The 23,274-nt window shown below is 47.7% G+C and overlaps 1 protein-coding gene across 1 annotated transcript in view; it reads right to left on the bottom strand.

Annotated features, from left to right (window-relative positions):
- ABRAXAS2 (abraxas 2, BRISC complex subunit) overlaps positions 1-23,274 on the bottom strand; it is a 266,581-nt gene that overhangs the window by 190,061 nt on the left and 53,246 nt on the right. Inside the window, exon 2 of the mRNA XM_069612044.1 lies at positions 13,084-13,174. Within this exon, the coding sequence (XP_069468145.1) occupies positions 13,084-13,174 (91 nt within the window). The remainder of the gene's footprint in view (positions 1-13,083; positions 13,175-23,274) is intronic.

The following is a 23,274-nucleotide window of genomic DNA, read 5'->3' as shown; positions in this document are numbered from 1 at the left end:
ATACTCGCGGCTCAGCAGGGTCAAGCAGCCCTAGAGGCTGTCTTACTACTAATTCTTGGGGGGTAGACTGCCTCCATTCTACTGCTCCTATTTATTATCGCTAGTATTTCCCAGTCAATTCTGTACTTATTATCTATATTCCAGTCCAACAGTGACATAATGCAGTTTGGATATTGAGACATAACATAATGGGCTCACCTCTCCTCCGCACCCCAATGATTTTACTGCATCCCTCTCACTTGTCGCTCTTCCCACGGTCTTGTTCATCCTCTCGATCTGGACTGCCCTGCTCGTCCAGCCATGCCGTCGCATCCTCCGGGGTTTCAAAAAAGAACACTTTACTTTTATGGAAGACTTTTAGCCTTGCAGGGTACAACAACATGCATCTGAACCCAGCCACGCGCAGTCTCCTCTTGACTGCCACATAGCTGTATCTCTGCCTTTGCACTAACATTGTGTAGTCAGGTTATGTCGTAATATTAGTGGATGCCCTTTCAATCGTTCCACCTTTACGAAAAGATAACAGGATTTTTTTCTCTTTCTTTGTAGTTTACTATTTTCGCAATTATCGCCCGAGGAGGGGCCCCGGGTCGTGGCTTTCTCGTCAGGGCCCGATGTGCTCGCTCGACAGTTAACCCTTGTGACAACTTGTCCGCTCCTACTTCTTACAGGATCATATTCTCCACATAGTCCGTGGGGTCCTGGCCCTCCTCCCCCTCTGGCAAGCCGACCTCTCGGATGTTGTTACTTCTACCTCTCCCCTCCGCTTCCTCTGCTCGATTCTCCAGGTTAGCCACTTGCTGCTTCAATATGTGGACCTCCTTAGCATTGTTCGTACTAGTTTCTGTATTAGTTTTCACCGCAATCTCCAGTCTGCTTGTTCTTTCCGCCAGTGCCCTGACATCTTGTCGCAGCAGGGTAACTTCAATTCCCACTGCATCAATCTTGTTCTCTAAGGCTGTTCGTAGGTTCGTGCTGTCCCCCATGTGTTCCTCAGGTCAGTTATCGCCGCGAGGACCTGATGATTTTCTCCCCCTGGAGTGTCACCCGCGGGGTCTGCTGCTGGGCCCGACAGCAGGAGTTTGTGGCGTCTTAGCAAAGGCATCCATTGTGGGTTGTTTGCTTTTAGCCCTGAGTCCTTTAACCGACATAGTGCGGTCCTGTCTGCATGTTCAGTTCCAGGCCCCTTTGTATCGCTCCTAGTCTGTCTTCTGCAGCTCTGCAGTGACACCCGGGCAATCTGGGCCCAGGCACGTATCCTTCAAAAAGCTGCAGTATGCAGCAGCATGCGCTGCACTTAGATTTCAGGTGGGTTGTGCTCTCCCACGTATCTTCGTTGACATTAGCAGGTGCTGCTCATCCAGGTCATCTAAGTCGTTGCCACCCGCACCTTTGCCCAGGCCGACTTCCAGACCACCCCAGTCCGCATTTATTATTTCCCACACGCACCAATTTCTGCAGAGCCTCCACTCCCGGCTCTGTGCACTCCGCCCTGCCCCACATTAGCAGTGCTGAGTCATTCCGGGCGCAATACTGGGGTCTGGGTGCCTTCTTTAAAGTCCTCGCAATGTGCAGGGTCTCCCCATCTTACATCGCTTGGCGCTGTGCTGCCAGCCCACAGGGGAGCGGCACAGCACTAATCAGCCCAAGTGAGCGCCGCGCGGCTCCCAGCGTGTATCGCGCTGCTTATTGCTTAGGCCCCCTTTCTTTGTCCCGTTATCTGCTGACTGGGCTCATGTCCCGCAGGAATCGTCCTATCCGGTGCCCAGGTAGTGCTTTTCAGTGCCCTGAACCCGGCTTACGGTCACGGTCCGCGGGTCCTTACCTCCTCATGGCTCTGCCACACACAGTACTTATTGGCGCAGTATTGGGGTCTGGGTGCCTTCTTGAGGTCTCGCAATGTGCAGGGTCTCCCATCTTACATTGCCTAGCATTGTGCTGCCAGCCCACGGGGGAGTGGCACATAGCGAATCAGCTCAAGTCAGCACAACGCAGCTCACCGCATGTACTGCACTGCTCATTAGTTAAGCCTCTTATCCGTGCCTCGTTGGCTGCTGGCCGAGCGCGCATCCAGCAGGCAACGTATTTTCGGGTGCCCGAATTATGCTCTGCAGTTTCCTTGACCCAGCCTGCAGTCCGCGAGCTTTCACTCCTGCCCTGCATCTGCAAATAATTGTCACCGGCGGCCGCGCACACTATTCATGCGCGCGCAGCGCCGGCATCACTGCTGGATGCGACTCGGCAGCTCCTCCCGGCAGCTCCTCACCAACACAGAGGGCCGGGTCCGCAGCTGCGTCTTCGCCTCGGCAATCAGCGGCCGCGCGCTCCTCCCGCAGCGCCTCTCCGTGCCTCGGTCTGCACCTTCCTCAGTGTTCCGCTGCTTTCACTTGTCAGCGCAGCTCCAACCCAGCCTCCGCCCGTCTTCTCTGCCCTCTATCACCACTCCAGCTGCCCGTTCTGCAGACTTGCCAGCTGGTCTCGCGGGTCCCTTTGTTCTGTCGCGGCCGCCATTTTATCCTCATACGGCCGCATTCAGGCCGTGATACAATGTATCAGATCTCCCGCATTTCTTGTCATTTTCGCTCGCGGGTAGACACATCTTCTTCCCGTCACCTTCAGACACCCATTTTGTTATTTCTGTGTAAGAGTTTGTTGGCTGGTAGCATACGCTACAGAAGATCAATTGCCGGATCTCAGAGCACAATGGAGTCACAGCCTACTCCATGGCTGCCAGGCCACGCCCCCCACACCCTCGACCCTTTATTCAGCACATCAACCTAATCTCCATCCTCCCTCCTCCTCTGCTAATCTGGATGGATCACTTCACTATATTCCTCTCCCTCATGCATCCTTCCCTCATGTTAGGGAGAATTCTCAAAAATGTGCCAATTCCCTTCACCTTAGAGACCCCCAGCAACTTTGGTGGATTTTGAGGACTTGATTTTTTTACCTGGAGAGTGTGACACCCTTTTTCCCACTCGCTCATGTGTTTTGAAATGTGTTTTACTCGGTTATGGAGTTTTAGACAACTCCATAGGCATCATCTTTTCATGTGTGTCACAGAGCACCCTCAGTCAGTGGCACGGGGAAACGTTTTCAGGCTTTCCCAAGGTTTAAACACCTTCTGTGGGATAAACTACTGTTAACCCAGAGTAAGTAAAGTGTAATTGACTTTACTAGTCTTTTTAAATTCCTAGACCGAGGACATCCTATCTTACAATAAAGTACTGGAGAGTTTACCTAGTATCCCTGGTGTCTAAATACTCCTGTAGCAGTCAAATGCTACCCTTTCCTCTCGAAATGGCTGGTGGCGGTGGTTTTACAATGAACTACCATGATTTTTCCCAACTGCGAACACCGGTAGCGTTAAACCGCGGGAGGCATGTTTTTTCAAGATGGCGTCTGAGCCCCCTCTGTTAAAACAGTTCCCGGTCTTCTTTTTGAGCCGTTTCTTTGTGGGAAGGTCCTTCTAGAGTTTTGCTCTGCGCGCCAAACCAGGTTTGGTTCCATTGTTCATTCGTCTTTGGCAGGCTTCAGAACTGAAGACCTCCTTTGGCGCCCGAGTGTCTGGGGTGGGCAGAAAGTGAGTGAAGTGACCGAAACTCCCTGTGCTTAGTCTCCTAGGAGACCCAAATGCACTCTGGCGTGATTGGCTGGCTGACTGTCACCGGCAAGGACATACTGCTGGGTGAGTGGCAGCTAGGCTGGAATGAATGGGAGGAAACTGGATAAAAAGGTGAGTCTCTTGGCTTGGAAGGCAGAATCGACCACTGGAAACAAAAGAACCGAAGAAGAACTTAAAGAGGACGCCTGCTGCAACTCCTGGACCGTTGGTTTGCCTGGTGAAGCCCTGCTGCTATGCTGAAACACCAAATTCATATCGACAGAGAAGCCCCTGCACGGATGACTTCTACCCTTGAGTTGGTGGGACTAATGAACTCCAAAGTAAGCCACCTGGACATCCTTTTTGGAGCTGGTCGACTCTGCCTTCCAAGCCAAAAGCCTTGCCTTTTATTCAGTCCTCTCCCATTCATTCCGGCATAGCTGTCAGTCAGCCAGACAATCACCACAGAGTGCATTTGTATCTCCTAGGAGACTAAGCACAGGGAGTTTCGGGCACCTCCCTCACTTCCTGGCCACCCCAGACACCCTGGAACTAGAGGCGGGCTTCACTCGTGAACAGAGTAAATCTCAAGAAGGACCTTTCCACAAAGAAAAAGGTGAAAAAAGACGACCAGGGCCATTTTGACAAACAAAATACTTTACTGCAGCTGCAAACGCAACACACAGTAAATGCACACCACGGTAGTTAAAACAAAACCACTGCCACCAGCCATTCAGTGAGAAAAGGGTAACAAAAGGGGATACTAGGTAACCCGTCCAGCACCCTATGGTAAGATAGTGTGTGCTGGGTCTAGAAAGTTACAAATGTAAGTAAAGTCAATTTTACTTTACTGCTCTGGGAATCAGTAGTTTATCCCAGAGAAGGTAATTAAACCTTTGGGAAATCTGAAAGACTTCCCTGTGTGTCACATAGCACCTTCAGTGCAGTGGCAATGTAAAAGGTGATGCCTATGGAGTTTGTCAGGTTCAATACCAAAAGAAACACAAACCTCAGAAATCACATTAAAATACATGAGAGTGGGAATAAAGGGGTCTCACTCTCTCCAGGTTAAAAAATCAAGTCCTCAAAATCCAGAAAAGTTGCTTGGGGTCCCTAAGGTGGAGGGAATTAGCACATTTCTGAGAATTCTCCCTAACAGTGACCAGGGAAAGGGAAACCACATGGCCACTGCGAGCGGGCCAGTTTACTGCACAGAAACTGGTGATCCACCGCGCTGTTGGCTAAAAGTTGCTATGTGCCTGCTTGATCACACTTTCTTCCTCTTGGCATTGTGTAGGGGCGCCTCCCAGACTTGGCATCGCTCTCTCTTAGTCAATTGCTGTGGCGCTCCTGCCTGTGGGCAGTGGAGGGTGGATCAGGAAACCACGATTGCCGGTGGCAGAGGAGACGCCCAAACATTGCAGGGGGGACAGACTGCATGTGTTTTCTCCAGAGGGACTGCAGAACGGGCGCAACGGCCTAGTTGGCATCAGAGTTTGTGGCCGAGAGAGGGAGTTGCCGGACTGCTGCCTCGCTGGTCAGGGGATATTGCACCAGACAGGGCGCATTGCAGACTGCTGTGCCGGTGGTCCGGTATGCATCAAGGAGCGGGTGTGGTCCCCGGGTAAGAGGTCGCTGCACTATGCCTAAAGGGGCGGAGTCAAAGAACAGTGGGGCAATGGATAAGTTCACAAAGCCCACCCCTAAACACGTGGAAACAGTGAGCGAAGGGACAACTGGACAGGCAGAAAGAGTAATGTCATCGTCACCTATCGACCTACAGGGCGTCATGGCCATTATGCAGCAGGGATTCACTTCCATCAATGACAAGTTGGATGGCATCTCTATGAATGTAACCACAATCTGTGCGCGGCTGGAACATGGCACGCAACGTTTTACCGAAACTGAGACGCGGATAAGCACCGCGGAAGAGGACATAACGGCACTACAGGAGACGGTAACGTCCATAGCTAAGGATTTGGGCAGCGTCAAGTGGAAGTGCAAGGATTTGGAGGCTACATCGAGACGGAACAACGTCCGAATTATTGGAGTGCCGGAAGATGCCCTGAAGGGATCAATGGAAATGGCAGTTGAACAACTGCTTAAGGAACTATTGGGGGATCCCAGCTGGTCCCAGATGTTTGCGGTGGAACGAGCGCATAGGGCGCTGATGGCAAAGCCAAGACCGGGGGATACCCCAGGACAATAATCGCACGCCTAATGAACTATAGAGACAGAGTCCTGGCTCCGAGGGTTGCGCGAGAGAAACAAGAAATGAGGAAGTGTTCGAGTATAGTCTGCATTTTCACCAATTACACGCTGGCGGTACAACAAGAGAGATGTACTTTTGTTGGAGTGAAGGAGCTCCTCAGGGAAAGGGAAATACCTTATGACATGATTTGCCCTGCCAACAGCGACTACAATTCAACAACAAGACCCATTTCTTCACATTCCCTGAGGAAGCCGCATCATTTGTAGAGGCCAATATCCTGCTTCCGACAAGACAAACCCCGTGGGCGAAGTAACATCTAAAAGTATCAAAATGTCTCACTCATGGTTATGCAATATGGATGTCTAAATGGTACTGCTTGTCTAGTTCTTGTTACATTTTAAGATATGTGTCAAAGCAACATACTAATAGAGCGAGGATCTCCACGATTGCAGTCGCCCCCCAATGCGAGTGCATGTTACTGTTGGCCAGGGTAGTGACATGCGCAGTCGAAGTTCGGGGCACTATGAGGGAGGCAGTTGGGGGGGGGGGGGTGGGGGGGGGAGTTGGGACGTAATTAATAAAAAACTGTACAGGGTAAGCGTGGAATGTTAGTGAGGTGTGGCGGGACGGAGTGGAGCAGCCAACTGCATATGAAGGCCGATGGCAGGGAATGACCCAACTAAGGTAAAATTCCTTAGCTGGAATGTCCGGGGCTTGGGGATCCCGATAAAGATGCGGAATGTTATGTCGTATGTCAACAGGGTGGGGGATAAAACACCATTTTTGCAACAAACACACATGCTTCAACACCAGGGACGCAAGATGGCCCCGTGGTGCGGAGATCAAAGTTGCTATATAACTTACTCTTCAAGAGCACGTGGGCAGGGAGGTGGGTGGTGATTTTATAGCACCGGTCACTGCCATTCACCCACTTTGCAAAAGAGTGCAATGACTGTGGTAGGTTTGTATTTGTCCATGGGAAACTGGAGAGTGCTGAAGTTCTCTTGTTGAATATCTATGGACCCAATGTAGATGACCCTGCATTTTATGACACTATTTCAAAGGTGTGCTAGGTACCACCCTACAGCGCTAGTCATTTGCGGAGGTGACTAATACGATACAAGATGTACTGCTAGATCGCACGTCTACGGCAACCAGGTCTCTGACAAATGAGGCGCGTACTATACACACATATGTAGAGGACCTGGGGCTGAGGGATGTGTGGCGCGCACTAAACAGCACACAACGCACTTTCACGTTTTATTCATCGGTGCATGATATGCACTCACGCATTGACTTATGGTTGACATTGAACGGGCTGTTAAATTGGGTGGATGAGTGTCGCATATTGCCTAGAACTCTGTCTGACCACTCCCCGGTGATGGGGCTTGGTTCCACGGCTGAAGTGGAGCTTCAAAGCTGCGTCTTTGGAGGACCCAGTCTTTTGAGTGTGCATGGCAAAACATATAGACAGTTACTTTGACAATAATGAAGGGTCGGTTATCACACATGCAATTCTTTAGTAGGCATTTAAAGTTTACATTCGCGGCATTGCAATGTCGACCGAATTTGGGGTGCTTCGGGATATTAGGAAGGAGCTAAAGAGGTGAGGGGGCTCTGGCGTGGTTGCAAGTGGAGTCAGTCACCCATCGCCACAGATTAGCAAAGATATAAAAGGCACACTTAGCTAAATATTGGGATGCCGCAGATAGGGAACTGCGATATTTTGATAGGCCAGCAGTAGCGCACCACTACAGGGAACAGGAAAGGCATGGGAAACTACTGGCGCAGGCGGTGCGCACCGAGAAGGGCAGCGCCAACATCCCGAGCATAATCAGTTCGGATGGCATGGTGCCTAATAAAGTGGACGAGGTGAATGAAATATTTTATGACTTCTATAGAAATCTATACTCTCCCCAGAGTGACGCCACAACTGCCGAGCTAGATGAATATTTAGCTAAAATACCCACAACACCATTGTCGGCAGAGGCGCATAATGCGCTGGAAGAGCCGATAATGCTGTGCGAAATTAAGAAAGCGGTTAGAGACCTCCCAGGTGAGAAGGCCCCGGAGTCTGATGGGCTTGGGGCAGAGTTTAGTTTCATAAGGAATTCATAGATGTGTTAGCACCTAGACTGCTACAGGTGTGGTCAGAGGCATTGGACCTGGAGACCTTGCCTGAGTCGATGCGTGAGGCGGTCATTCTGCTGTTGAAACCGGGTAAACCTCCTGACGACTACGGGTTGTATCACCTGCTATCCCTAGTAAGCACTGATGCAAAAGTATTAGCAAATATTCTGGCGACTAGGCTTAACGCGCTAATGCCCTACACAGTGCATGAAGACCAGGCTGGGTTTGTATTGAGAAGATCAACGGCATCCAACATTCGCCAGATGTACAATGTAATGGCACAGATGCTTCGAGACATTGAGGGGGTGGCGGTGTATTTGGACATGGAGAAAGCATTTGACAAAGTGTACTGGCCATTTCTATTCAGGGTCTTGCACAATTACGAGTTTTGGACACATTTTATAAATTGGGTAAGGATCCTATACACGCAACCATATGCCAGAGTGAGCGTCAATGGGGTCCTCTCTCTGATAATCGTGCTGGCGGGAGGGACCAGGCAGGGATGCCCATTGTCCCCCCTGCTGTTTGCATTGGTCATAGAACCCTTGGCAGATTTCATGCGGGCACGGCATGCCTGTGCAGGCATCACTGGGCGAGTGTAACTCTATATGCAGACAATATACTAATGTGCGTAAGGGACCCTGGGAAATACCTACAGAGGATATTGATCGCGGTTGCGAGTTTGGGAAATATTCTGGCCTACACTTGAAAAGCAATAAATCGGAGGTCTTTCCGCTATCAGACAACACCATAGAGCCAGGGAACATGTTTGGGTTAAAATGGACATATTCATATATAAAATACCTGGGAGTTGAGATCGCCAGACCACCCGCACTTGTTAAGTCCCTAAACTATGACTCCTTGGGTCACCAAGATGTGTGCAAAATTGAAGAGGTGGAACCATCTCCCCATTTCGTTGATGTGACTGGGTTCGCTGATAAAAACAGTTGGAGACGCCTCACGTTGCCGTATGAAGTTGGGGGGCTGTTGGCGCCCGACTGAGCTGTACTACCTTGCTTCCCAGGCATACTACGTGGTGTATTGGGTTGAGGGAGGATCGCACATATCATACATTGAACTGGAAAGGCATGGGACAGTTCAATCGGCTTTGATGCACATTCTGGCTGGGGGAACACTAATCAGCTGGACCCAGTAACACAGGAGGCATGGACTAGAGCTATACCGATCTGGGGAGCGTCCTTCCTAGGCCCAGCAAAGGATAAACTACTGGCAATGCACTGGCGCAGGGGAAGAATATTGTCCTTGGGAGACTTATTTCATGAGGGGGAATTTGTGGCATGGGACCTGATCAAGGCACATGTGGGGAACACACCGCTTTAGAAACTCCAGTTTGGCCGGATCCGCTCAGCTCTGGCCTCGGTGTGGTCTAAACATCCAGGGGAACCGGTACCACGCCCGTGACTCAATTACATAACGGCCCTAGATGGCGGGGGGGGGGAGAAAGTCGGCCTCATCACTGTATAAACTAGCGCAGACGACCTGGGGAGTGCAAACCACTGATATTAGGAGTGATGGGACCTGGATGTCACATTCACGTATGTACACTGGCTACAGATATGTAGATTGACCAGGCAAATATCACTGAACTCCAGACACAGACTAATACACTTGAAAATGTTGAATAGAACACACCTCACCTTGGCGCGCCCCTAGAAGATGTACCCTGCATCGGGAGGGTGGTGTCCCCGATGCGGGATGTCTGATGCAAATATAGTACATATGTTGTGGGCATGTCAAGCATTATTAGAAAACTGGGATAAGGTGTGTCGGGCATTGGAAGAAATGGTGGAACAGCATATAGTGTGGGAGCCCTTGATATACATATTGAGGTATGCGAGCGGACTAAATTCACTGCAACGCAGGATGGTAAATTCTGATCTGGTACTAGCAAAGGGAGCTGTATTAATACCATGGAAGAGTAGAGTGGCAGCCACTTATGCTACCTGACTCAGTGATATGATATGGGCGAATAATAAAGAAGAAGCGTATGCAGGTCTGATGCCGATGACGGGTCGCCCGAGAGACATTTGGGGTGGCTTTCGGCAATACTTAGCGCAACCAAGGACGGAGGTGGAAGAAGCAGAGGCTGCAACATGAATGTACATGCTAAGAGATGCTTTCTTTCCCAATGATCACACGCATGCTGTACTGTAATATTCCTGTGCAGGTTAAATAAAGAACATAATGGCACCAAAGGAAAATATGAAATCCTACTACGCGGCAAAACCGCTCGCATCCCTCATCCGATACCATAGCCACACGCTCTAGGAGCCCACCTGCAGCTTCCACATCTGTAAAAGAAATCTTGAATGCACAATGGACTCGGAACCCTCACTCTCCAAACACATTAACGCCGTGTCCAGAAACTGCCACTTCTCCTTACACATACTAACGCAAATCTTCCCTCATCTCTCCTACCCTCATAGACTCTCTGCAATACTTGCCATTGTTCTCTCCTGTTTAGACTATATGTAAAACTGAAAGCAATTGCAGACATCATGAATGTGAAATATAGTCATCTAAATAGTTATTTGTACCTTATATTTAAATCCTAACTATCTTAATTTAGTGACCCCCCCCCCCCGGACTCTTATAGTGCTTAGAACACAGTTAACAGAAGTCTTGCCTAATTCTAAAGCGCTTGGGGATGAAGAAAAGCACTAGGCTCCTTCCCAACAAATGCCCCAAAGCACCAACACTTCTAGGTGGAATACGAGCCCAGCATGAACATTTCTGCGCCAACACTGAATAGCTGCACTGTGGAGAGTTCTGCATTTCAAATGCAGACACTGCAGGGCCACACAAGAGGAGGTTCGGAACTACATAGGTGGACACTGCAGGGTCACAGTGGGTGAGGTTCTGAACTACAAAGCCAACACTGCATGGCCACACTGGATGGGGTTCTGAACTTCATATGATAATTGCAGGACCACGCTAATGAAGGAGGTTCTGAACTCCACAGGCTGCCGCTGCAGGGCCACACTGGAGGAGGTTCTGAACTACAAAGGCTTACACTGGAGGAGGTTCGGAACTACATAGGCCGACACTGCAGGGCCACACTGGAGGAGGTCCTGAACTACATAGACTGACACCGGAGGGTTGCATTGGAAGAACCTTTTTCAGGGAGCTGGCATACTTCGATATGGATTAAATATAAGGGCACCTGGCAAAACCCTGAAAAACCCAGGTGGGTATACTTAGACAAACAAAACCAAAATGTCAGGGTGAGAGGTCACACCACTCAAGCATTCTAAACATATATCAGTCACTGGAAATACATTTTTTTCACATAAATGTGTTTTTAATAACATCTGGATAAAACTGGTGGGGATAGAGCACCCAGGGGTATTTGAGAAAACAATACAATTAAGTATTATCCAGTGGACAACACTGGATCTCAATGAAAAAACAACAAACTGTTACTCTTGGTCAATCATAACAATTGCGCAGTCACAGGAAACTAACATGCCCAATTTCATGAACATAAATACAAAAAGTCACAGAAAAAACAGTGCTGTCCACTGGATCAAACTTATTTATATTGTCTTCTCAAATACCCCTGGGTGCTCTATCCCCACCAGTTTTATCCAGATGTTATTAAAACACATTTATGTGGAAAAAAATTATTTCCAGTGACTGTGATATATGTTTAGAATGCTCGAGTGGTGGGACCTCTCACCCTGAAATTTTGGTTTTGTTTATCCAAGTATACTTCCGATATGGACACTGCATATATATTTAATCCATATGAAGTCAATACAAGACTGTCCCTGTAGGAGGGCCTGTACTTCACATGAGAACACTGCATGATAAGACAAGGGGATGTTTTGCACTCCATATGAAGGCAACACGTGACTGTAATGGAGGAGGTCATGTGTTTCATATGAGAATACTGCATGATAAGACGAGAGGGGAAGTGTTGCACTCCATATGAAGGCAACACAGGACTGTAATGGAGGAGGTCATGTGTTTCATATGAGAACACTGCATGATAAGACGAGAGGGGAAGTGTTGCACTCCATATGAAGGCAACACAGGACTGTAATGGAGGAGGTCATGTGTTTCATATGAGAACACTGCATGATAAGACGAGAGGGGAAGTGTTGCACTCCATATGAAGGCAACACAGGACTGTAATGGAGGAGGTCATGTGTTTCATATGAGAACACTGCATGATAAGACGAGGGGGGGGGGAGTGTTGCACTCCATATGAAGGCAACACAGGACTGTAATGGAGGAGGTCATGTGTTTCATATGAGAACACTGCATGATAAGACGAGGGGGGTGGGGGGAGTGTTGCACTCCATATGAAGGCAACACAGGACTGTAATGGAGGAGGTCATGTGTTTCATATGAGAACACTGCATGATAAGACGAGAGGGGAGGGGAAGTGTTGCACTCCATATGAAGGCAACACAGGACTGTTTTAGAGAGGCAGCTCTAGGTCTAGCGGATGTCCAGTAATTTATATGAGGACCAACTGTTCAGTGCTAGAGAAGATCCTTTACTTCAACAAAGGAAACGGCACGGCTGCCACAGAGGAGGTCCTGTACCTCATATGTTGACAATGCAAGAACACTATCTGAGGTTCTGTGCTACTGCCACCAAAACCAAATGTTCGTTTTAGGCCAAGTGCTGTAGGGCTGAGATAGAAGTAGTGCTGCATTTGTGAGTTGTAGTACTCAGGACGCAGAGAATGCAGTGTGACTCATGTCGTGCAGCACTTAAAAGGGGAGGATATGGGGCTGCACTAGGAGAATTGCTGTACTGGGGATGCTGACACTGAAGAACTGCACTAAGTGAGGTGATGCAGTCTCTGCAGTGCTAGAGAGGTGCTGATATTGCACAGCTGCACAGTGGAGGAGTGGCACTGGTGACGCAAGCAATGGGGGCGGCACTACATGAGATGGTGTGGGCACTGCAGTGCTGCTCTAGGGTGGTGCACAGCTGCAGAAGGATGATGGTGCAGGCACTGGAGGGCTGTTCTAGTTGTAGTGCTACACTTCTGATGTAGAGACCGCAGGGCTCCCCCCCCCCTCCAGAAGGGGATGCACTTTGCACGCAGGGTTAAGATTTCTGTGACCCGGTTTCCCATTTGAATAAGACCCATGCTTACCAATCACTTGCAGCAGTTCAGTGTTGCCGATGTGTGAATCACTAATGTTGAACGTCTCTTCCTGCCTCACTTCTCCAAGAAGGAACCCTTCCTGCAGAAGATAAACACATCCATTAGGGAGGAAGGAGTACATAAGGGCACTGCACACATGAAGGAACTTGCAGCCCTACAGAGAACAGTGTAAAAGCTACTCATACTCCCTAAAAATAGGCAAATACAATCAAAAAATCAAACGAGTATAAATACTCCCAATATAAATGGGAAAGAAACACGAGCCTGAGCTCCTGCTTTCATCCACACCAATCTATGGATATGTTTTGACACACACATCAGAGCCTGTCCTCCTGCTGTCAACCACACAGCTCCATGGATATGTTTGAACACACACATCAGAGCCTGTCCTCCTGCTTTCATCCACACAGCTCCATGGATATGTTTGAACACACACATCAGAGCCTGTCCTCCTGCTTTCATCCACACAGCTCCATGGATATGTTTGGACACACACATCAGAGCCTGTCCTCCTGCTTTCATCCACACAGCTCCATGGATATGTTTGAACACACATCAGAGCCTGTACTCCTGCTTTCATCCACACAGCTCCATGGATTTGTATGAACACACATCCGAGCCTGTCCTCCTGCTTTCATCCATAGAGAGCATGGATATGTTTGGACACACACATCAGAGCCTATCCTCCTGCTTTCATCCACACAGCTCCATAGATATGTTTGAACACACACATCACAGCCTGTCCTCCTGCTTTCATCCACACAGCTCCATGGCTATGTTTGAACACACACATCAGAGCCTGTCGTCCTGCTTTCATCCACACAGCTCCATAGATATGTTTGAACACACACATCAGAGCCTGTCCTCCTGCTTTCATCCACACAGAGCAGGGATATGTTTGAACACACATCAGAGCCTGTCCTCCTGCTTTCATCCACACAGAGCAGGGATATGTTTGAACACACATCAGAGCCTGTCCTCCTGCTTTCATCCACACAGCTCCACGGATATGTTTGGACCAGTAGTAAACCTAGTGCCACAGGAAGAAGCTGTACTATTATTACGGCCTTATCAGAAGAGGTAAAAAAGCACATTTAATAAGCATGATTAACTTGGTTTACAGTTAAAACATTTTTACACACCTACTCACCCCAGACAACAAGATAAAAGATGGGAGCACGTAAGAAGAGTGTGGGAAGACTCCAACCCCACCACCCCATACATCACAAGAACAGAAGGGCAGCACCAACACCTACGTCACACTGGACAAAACGACGACGTACTAATAACCAACAACCCAACCATTAACTTAACAGACCGATTCAATGAAGAAGCAGCCTCCGCTGATCTTCAATCAATCAACTGGCATGAGTAGAGCAGCACCGCCATTGAACAGGCAAGCTTTCAACCTAGCAGACCGCCTCAATGATGATACAGCCTTAGCTGATCCTCATCCTTTCAACGTCAACACAGACGCACCCAGTCTGAACAGCTGCAAACCAATAAAAGGAACAATAGGCAAAACCACAACAAAACAAAAAAATTATCCACTGCAATTTAATCAATGCAAGGTCAATGTCCGAACATGCGACCGAAATATACGATCTCGTCCTCTGTGACCGAGGTATCGACATCCTATTTGTAACCAAAACGTGGCTAGATGACAATTACAAGATCACCCTCAACAACTGCCTGCCGATAAACTTCAAATGCATCCAAGCAAACAGACAAACAAAAGAGGAGGGGGAATGGCAATCGTCCACAACACCACCTGGCTATCAAACTGGAAGACCCATTAAACATCGATAAATGTGAATCCTTAATCATACGCCTATCGGTAAACCCCAAAACCAACCTGAAATTCATATTGATGTACAGACCACCAACCTACGATGCAACCTTCTTAGAGGCCCTCACCAAAGCAATCACCATCCTAGCCATCAATCATAGTCACTTCATTGTCCTCAGAGATTTCAACATCTGGTTCGATGTAGAAACCACAACCACACAAAAATCTCTCACCAGCCAACTAGAAGCAAAGAATCTAAAACAACTAGTCAAAGGAGCAACCCCAACCCACTCGGCAGGGCACACACTTGATGCAATCTTCGTGAACAAAAAAGTCAATCACCACGGCACCCCAAATTCAAATACTCTGGAACGACCACCTCATCATTCCCTTCGTAATTACAATGAACACCCCAGTAAACCAGCAACAAGACAATCCACTGACCACCATGAAAAGAAACTGGAGAACCATCAAGAATTCCAACCTAACTGAACTCCTGGAGCTCAGCAAACCGTGCCCAGCATTTATGGAAGAAACTGACCTGGACAAAAAAGTAGCTCTGTTCCATACCTGGATTGTAACAACCATTGACAAAGAAAAACCTTTCACTCCCTCTCATAATAGAGCAATGGCAAAATGGTACACCCCACTACTCAGCACCATGAAAAGGAAAAACAGAAGACTAGAACCAGACTGGAGGAAATAAAACGACACTACGAATAAGCTGAAATTCCTCCAACATAACCACGCATACAAAAACGAAATACAAAAAGCAAAGAGGAAACACTACGACAACAGAATCTTCAAAAGCACCAAACACCCAAAAAGAACTCTTCAGAATCATAAACAAAATAAATCCACTGGGATGCGACAACACGCCAATTAATTCGATGAAACTATGCAATGACCTAGCAGACCACTTCAAACACAAAATCATCAACATCCAACAAACTATACAAAGCAGACCACCCAACCCGAATACGAACCCAACCTACCCTCAAGAGGAACATCCAAACAAACTACAAAGCTTTCCCGAAATATCAGTGGAGACTATCGTCAAACTGGTAAATCAAAACAACACAGGCTCGCCGGAGGACCCTTGTCCCCCAGACATATACAAATCAATTCTTATACAAGGAACTCCCAAGGAATATCACAGGAACGTCCTCAACCTCTCAATCACGACAGGGAAAGTGCCACAATCCTTCAAATCAGTGTACATCAGGACACTACTCAAAGATACAGCGGGATCCATAGAGGACCTCTCCAACTACAGACCCATCTCTAACATCCCGGACACAGCCAAATCACTCGAAATATCCAAAACAACCCAATATTTCATAGAACAACACTGTCTACTAAACCAGGCACAAGTTGGTTTCAGACCAATGAGAGGAACAGAATCAGCTCTCCTCTCAATATGGGAGGACCGAAAAACAAACAGACTCTGACAACAGTGCTGCCTTGATACTTCTAGAACTATCCGCAGCATTCGACACAGTTAATCACGACATCCTCATATCGAGATTAGAAGGACTTTGAATAACAGATACCGCCCTACTATGGATCAATTACTTCCTAACAAACAGAATGGAAACCATATGGATGAAACCTTTCAAATCAATCCAGAGAGACTCCACATGTGGAGTACCACAAGGATCATCCTTCTCCCCGCTGTTATTCAAAATGTACCTGTCTCTTCTAATCAAAATCATCAAACGTCACGGCCTCACCTGCTACAACTACGCTGACGACACTCAAATGATCTTCAAAATACAAGACACTCATGAAAAAAACTCAGCGCTAGAGAACTGCCTTTGTGATGTATTCAACTGGACGAACTTTAACTACCTCAAAATCAACCCAGGCAAAACAGAAATAATGATCGTCACAAAAAAAGGAGGAGACAACCACGTCATCTCTTGGCCAAGGGAACTCGGTACAACTCCAGCACCATCACCAACTGTTGTCCATCAGGACCCCCAGGTTTTTTACAATCTTACCCTAGAGCCACAAGTAAACGCTATATACTCAAGAAATGCTTCTTTCTCTTGCGAACAGCAAAAAGGAACCTACCATTCCCATAATTTGCCAACAAAACAACCACCATCATCATCATCGCTCTGGTCATGTCCAGAGTAGACTACGCCAATAGCCTATACTTGGGTATGCCCGACACCTGCGCTAACAACACTACACTGGCTACCAATAAAACAACAAATAAAATTAAAAACCATGTGCATCACGCACAGAGCAATACACAAAGAAGGCGCTGAATTCCTGAGAGACAAATTACGTCTACATCAACCAACAAGAAAGCTCAGATCAAGCAACGACATCCGCCCGAAACCAAAACCCTACAATAAAAGAAGACTCAGGATCTTCTTTCTCTCACCAGGCGCCAAAAACCTGGAACGACCTACCTCAAAACATACGCAACACAAGAAATCACCTACTATTCAGGAAACTGCTCAAATCCTGGCTCTTCACTTCAAAACTAGAAGACCGCCCCACAGGGACACAAGCGTAACTAAAACAACGATGAATGATACCCTCGGAGATATATGGCAGGAAGGGGGGGCATTGGAATTTCAGAGGCTGCAGGAGGAGACTGGGTTGCATAGAGGCCAATACATTACTTATACCAGGCTCATGAGACGGGTGAGGGAGAGGTGGCCTCAGACGGTGCTAGCAGAGGAACCTGATGCCTCCCTGTAAATGATGTATGATGTCTCGGAGGGTGGGCACGAAATATCCAGGATATATGAGCTCCTGAGGGCGAAGGCAGAACAGGAGCTGCTCCAACTGAGGAATGAGTGGGAGGAGGAGGTAGGAGAACCCATGACAGAGGGACAGTGGGATAGAGCTCAAAGGTACCACAAAATGGTGTCCCGGAATGCGAGACTCCAGCAGATCCAACTGTATGCCACCCACAGGGCCTATTTGACCCCCAAAAGAATAGCCAGGTTTGGAGGCTTGGCTATTCAGAAATGCCCCAGGTGCGGGGAGGAAGAGGCACGGTTGCTGCATATGTTCTGGGCCTGCCCTGAGGTGCAGAGATTCTGGGAAGAAATAAGGACGAGGATGGCCAGCGGGGGAGTGGTGCTTGACGTGAGGTCTGCTTGGGCATGCATGCTTGGGAGTTTTTCCAGGCCACGTAACTCAAAGCACGTCAGCAAGATGAAGGACCTGGTCTATATCTTAGCCAAGCGTAGAATAGCAATGTGTTGGAAGGCGGCCCAGAGTGGAGATGTGGTGGGCAGACCTTCTGAGATGGGCAGAAGCAGAAACTGTGGTATGGTTTGAAGCTGTCACTAGGGGGGGGGGGGGAGAGGAGGAAGTGGGCCCCCTGATAGCCTGGAGGCAACTGGTGACCTCAATGGCAAATCCCCACCAGGTCAATCACGAAACGGAAGACTCCGATGAGTTGACAAGCACTGAGATAAGCACTGAGATTCCGGAAAATGTTCATGCAGATGGCACGGATGAGACGGCTCGAGTTTGTGGGGAGGACAGAGAATAAAAAAAAAAAAAGTTGTAATGTTTGATGCGTTTGTTAAAAAAATAAAAATTGTTTAAAAAAAAAAACGATGAATGAAGACACAGATCCCAATCCCCAAGCAATCGAGTGGAAAGAATCGGAGGAAGACACCCCACGACATAACTAACGACTGACCAAGAGATAGCCATGAAAGGACACTAAAGACCGTACACATTACCAGACCAAGACAGAAGTACTAGGACCACTCATCAATAGCACCTCAGCCCTAAACCACACCCTATCTCACACAGACCCATGCCATAATAGATAGCAAGGGAATAGGCACCTCCCCACACTATGCCCGGACACCCGAAGATAACAAATAGACACACCCAACCACATTAGACAAAGCTCATCAAGACACAGCGGGGAGCGCTCGCCGCCACCATACACAAGCGACCAACTAAACCATAGAATTTAAGGACGATGCTTCATGACATACCGAACGACAGAGAGCCATGGTAGGAGGACACAAAAACCAAGACGCAAGTTCTAGGACATCCCATTAATAGCACCCTGGCCCTGAACGACACCCAAGTTCCTACAGACACGTATCTCGATAGGGAGAGAAATAGACACACCCAATCACATCATATAATGCTCATTAGGATAGAACTGGGAGGGCACTGCGTCATCACACACCACAGTCAGACGACCTTTAAAAGGAAAATCGGCAACAACCTCACCCACAGCAATACAATTAAAAAGGAAATAGATGTATCTGAAACAGGATACTGAACCTACTAACCTTTTTTTCCAAAACTTCTGCATACCCAACCCACCCAAAACCTCACACAACCATCTCTCGCCCAGCAAACCGCATTCACTTTACCACACTGCATCAACTAACAACACACAAACAGCACACGTGGTCTCCCCCGGATCGCTAATCACACCAAAAACTCAACGCACAGTGTATACCGAACTGAAACCTCCAACAGCACACCACTTCTCCCACTCTCCTACCCGTTTCCTCCCGACTAACAGTACCCCCCCCCCCCCCTCCTTGTTTACAGATCCGCCAGAGTGCCTGGGGACCAACATTAACTTATTAAAAATACTCCCACTTGGAATGGGACTTCCTATTTTACTCCCTAAAATACAGTTTACGCCAAACACTAAGGAGTAAAATAGTCCCACTTCAAATCCTGGCCAGGGGAGTGTTGTGATGTAGAGTGTCACATCGGTTAGGTGAAGACCTACATCACCCATGCACTAAAATGAGAAACCCACAGAGGCAGAGATTCAGAGCCCTTTAAACTGTGTCAGTCTCTGTTCTTTGGCGCTGCAGGTCCTGGCCTGCGCACGCCATAACAATTGACAATGAGAGGTAAGGACACCCAGCGGGCCCTCTCCGGCACACCATAGGTGCACGAGCAGTGCACTCCAACGTGCCTATCGGAATGGTGAGAACATCGCTCAGAGCTCGCCTGGCCCTGGAAGAAGGGCAGAGTCTAGCACAAGCCATGTATACCACTGCAGGTGAGCAAGGTGCCTGCTGCTGCCTATGCCCAGGAGGCTTGGGCAATCCCTGTGGGAGAAAGGGAGTGCCTCTCCGATGCCCAGGGTGGCCTGGTGCACTCTGTGATGGCTGCACAACTTTGCTCCTAAGATCCTAACTAAGAGGTTGGTGTATCCACACCTGGTGGCTCAGCTAGCACCCGTAAGTGAGTGCTCATGTGGCTGTGTCCCCCTCTGGATGAAGCTATAAGGGGGCATACATAACACAAAAAGCCCATCATAAGCAGTGAGGCAGGAGCTACTATGGATTTAAGTACACAACAATGGAGTTAAGTATGGACACAACAATGGAGCATCCTCCTCAGTCGGAACACTACTGTAAAAAGCCCACAGGAAAAGCGCAAGGAATTATGCCCAACACCAAAGGTCGCATAGGGGGTTCGCTGTACAACTGGTAGGGTCTACTACCCTTGAATTACTGAATGTAATCTGAAAGTACCATTGGTTCTTACTCCCCAAGAATAGGTGTGACCTATATTGAATGTGTATGAAAAGGTTTGACTTCCCTAGAACTAATGTTTGGTGTTCCAAATAAGGTTTATGTTTTGGTCTGTGTACCTTCAATCATAGTGTAGTTTTTATATTTGTGATTACTGTACCAGTTGTACAGCGACGCTCAGCAACAAATCACATAATCAGTCAACTGGACAGTATAGCTTTTGTGAATAGTGGAACACTTATTCTAGATACAGTAAAAACCTAGAACTACTTTTGTGATAACACACATTTATAATAGGTGAGTAAAACCTAAGAATGTAATATTCCCTTACAGTTGCTTTTGAGATCAGTGAAACACAGATTGATATAAGCAGCAACTCTTGTAACTTTATATTTGGATGGCACAGTTAACTTATGGTAAGTAAACCCCATATACTTCTTAAAGAAGCTATAAGCAACTTGGGGCAGGTATAAACCTAAGACTCTTTTTGTGTCTGTCTAAAACAGACCAAGGAAAGCAAAACCCAAGGTTACACTTTACGAATGACAAGGTTATTCTAGGTAGGTAAATCCTAATGCAGACTTATTCTGGACAAGCTAACAGCAAATCAGGGGAACACTCATAAAATTATCCTAACAGGAATAATAAAGTAAAACCAACAGTATTACTTTTGGGAAGAGACACAACCAAATCACAGGTGAGTAATATACCCTTACATCTACTTTCTGTTAGAATGGCGAAACAGTTTCTATGGCGAAACAGTTTCTAAGAAAAGAAATATGTTACATATACTTTTCAGAATAGTGCAACACACATTCAAGGTAAGTAAGAACTTTTGTAACTGTTAACTCTCAGTGTTGCAGTTACCAACCAAATCTTTTACAAGTAAGTAACTTGTAAACACGTATTCTCTTTTCTAGGCAAAAGCCCCAATCCCTTAAAAGTCGTTCCCTCATTCTTGTAGCATGAGTGTTCTCAGTGGCAGAAGGGGGGTCACTAGGGTCTAGTGTCCAACAGGCAGTGCAGGATAGGTTCTTAAGTAGTAAGAGTCAGAATTCCTTCGGAAGACTGTTCAAACAGTTGAGTATTTTACTTTACAGTTAGTTGAGGGTCCAGGGGCTTCACAGAAGACACCCTATGAGGATTCCTGCAGTAGGATTGTGTGAACTGGATGAGAGGCCTCCCAGTCACAGAAAACACCCCACAATTACACAAAAGACTTAAGGTAAGTAAATACCCAAGCCAGCACAGTACTTGAGAACAGAAGAAAATTTTGCAGCCGGAGGACTTCAGGATCTGCAGCCAAGGACCTGGTCGATGGATTCCTTGTCGTGGTGACTGAAAACAGGACCTTGGAAGACACTTTGCGGCAGGGATCAACGGGGAAGGCTCTAGTCAAGGTTTTCCTCACGGCTGGATGTGGCTCTGGATTTTGCGCCTTTTACAGGAGCACAGAGGTAGACAGAATATCACTGGTCGGATTCTCATCGTTACAAAGGTCCAGCACTCTGGTGAGGGGACTTTTCGGACTAGATTAGTGTTGCAACTTAGAGTCAAGAGAGCCGGAAGCAGCAGTGTAAGAAAGCAGTTCCTTGTTACTTGTTCCTTGTACCTGATACAAAGTGCGGCTTGACTGAGTGGCTCGTTTAGATCCAGATTCGTCAGGTTCTTTCCTCTAATCTCTTGATAGGAGGTGCCGAAGGTGAGCTGCCGTTGAGCTGCCGGGGGCCCGAGTTCGGGGGCTCAGGAGCTCTACCCGCCGGATAGAAATCTCCGACTGAGATATTGACCAAGTCATTCGGTGGCTGCGGGGAGACGCAGTATGGCAGTGCCGCTGGATAACGTACTCCCCTGCTGCCGATTTAGAGCGGGAAGGGGGCAGCCAGTACAACGGTCCCCAGCACCTGAGAAGCAAGTGGAGTAAGTTGTTTTCACCTTATTTGTTGGCACGCTCGGATAGTGCAGCAGCAGCTGCCCCATTGTTGCTTTTTATCTGCCCAGGCAGTAACAGGATTTCTTTAAACATTGTATGCTTGGAGAAAGAGAGAGTAGAATCCTCTTGAGACTGCCTACTAAGCGCGTCAGAGTGTTTAATCATTGTTCACTGTTCGAACACCTGAACACATGACGAGCAGACTGGAAACAGCCGACTCCTCAGCCGAGCAAAATCGACTTCTAAGGCTTTTAAGGCATGAAGTGAGCTGAAGAAAGCGTGGGAAAACGCGCTACTGTCCAAAGGGTCATTATAAGTTTGGAACCTGACGGTAACTGCTCTACGGATTCTCGCCACGAGAAGTGCAAGCAGCATTTGGTACCGTGCGCTGAGTGAGTGACTGGGTGAGGGGGTACAGTGCCAAATGCTTGTTACCTCGTTACCTTCATGAACCCTACCTCAGGAAAACATTACGTGTTTATTACAACTGGGAAATAAGTTTCAAATACGTTGCTGGAAAAACCTTTTAACTGATTGGCTTTGCAGTGTTGTGCTGTGCGACAATTTAATTTTGTGTTCTGCTCTGCCCGGAAAAAGGACACGTCCTTAGCACTCTGCAGGGTATTTTCAGTTGATTCAGGGTCTGCAATCATCCAGGAGACTTTAGGGCTCTGCCCTTTGATCCTGGGGGGCAGCTGGCTAGGAAAGTCGTGGTTAATTTCGACTTCATAAGTGTGTTTCTTTGGCGTAAGTGAACTTGCTGGAGACTGTGGGTTTTACCCTTTGTTCCTGGTGCTGCAACAGCTATAAGCCTCTGAGAAATTAGGCCTGGACGACATTTATATATTCAAGTGCCTTGCAACAACACCTAGTGAAATTCATCTGTGGAAAACAGATTCAGAAGAAACCAGTTTGCCTAATATACTTGTAAATAAACCTATACCCCTGTTTGGCAT

Source organism: Ambystoma mexicanum, chromosome 8 (assembly GCF_040938575.1).
Source record: "Ambystoma mexicanum isolate Mex_15411 chromosome 8, UKY_AmexF1_1, whole genome shotgun sequence".
In the NCBI taxonomy this organism is placed as follows: domain Eukaryota; kingdom Metazoa; phylum Chordata; class Amphibia; order Caudata; family Ambystomatidae; genus Ambystoma; species Ambystoma mexicanum.
This window is presented reverse-complemented; position numbering and strand designations above follow the sequence as displayed.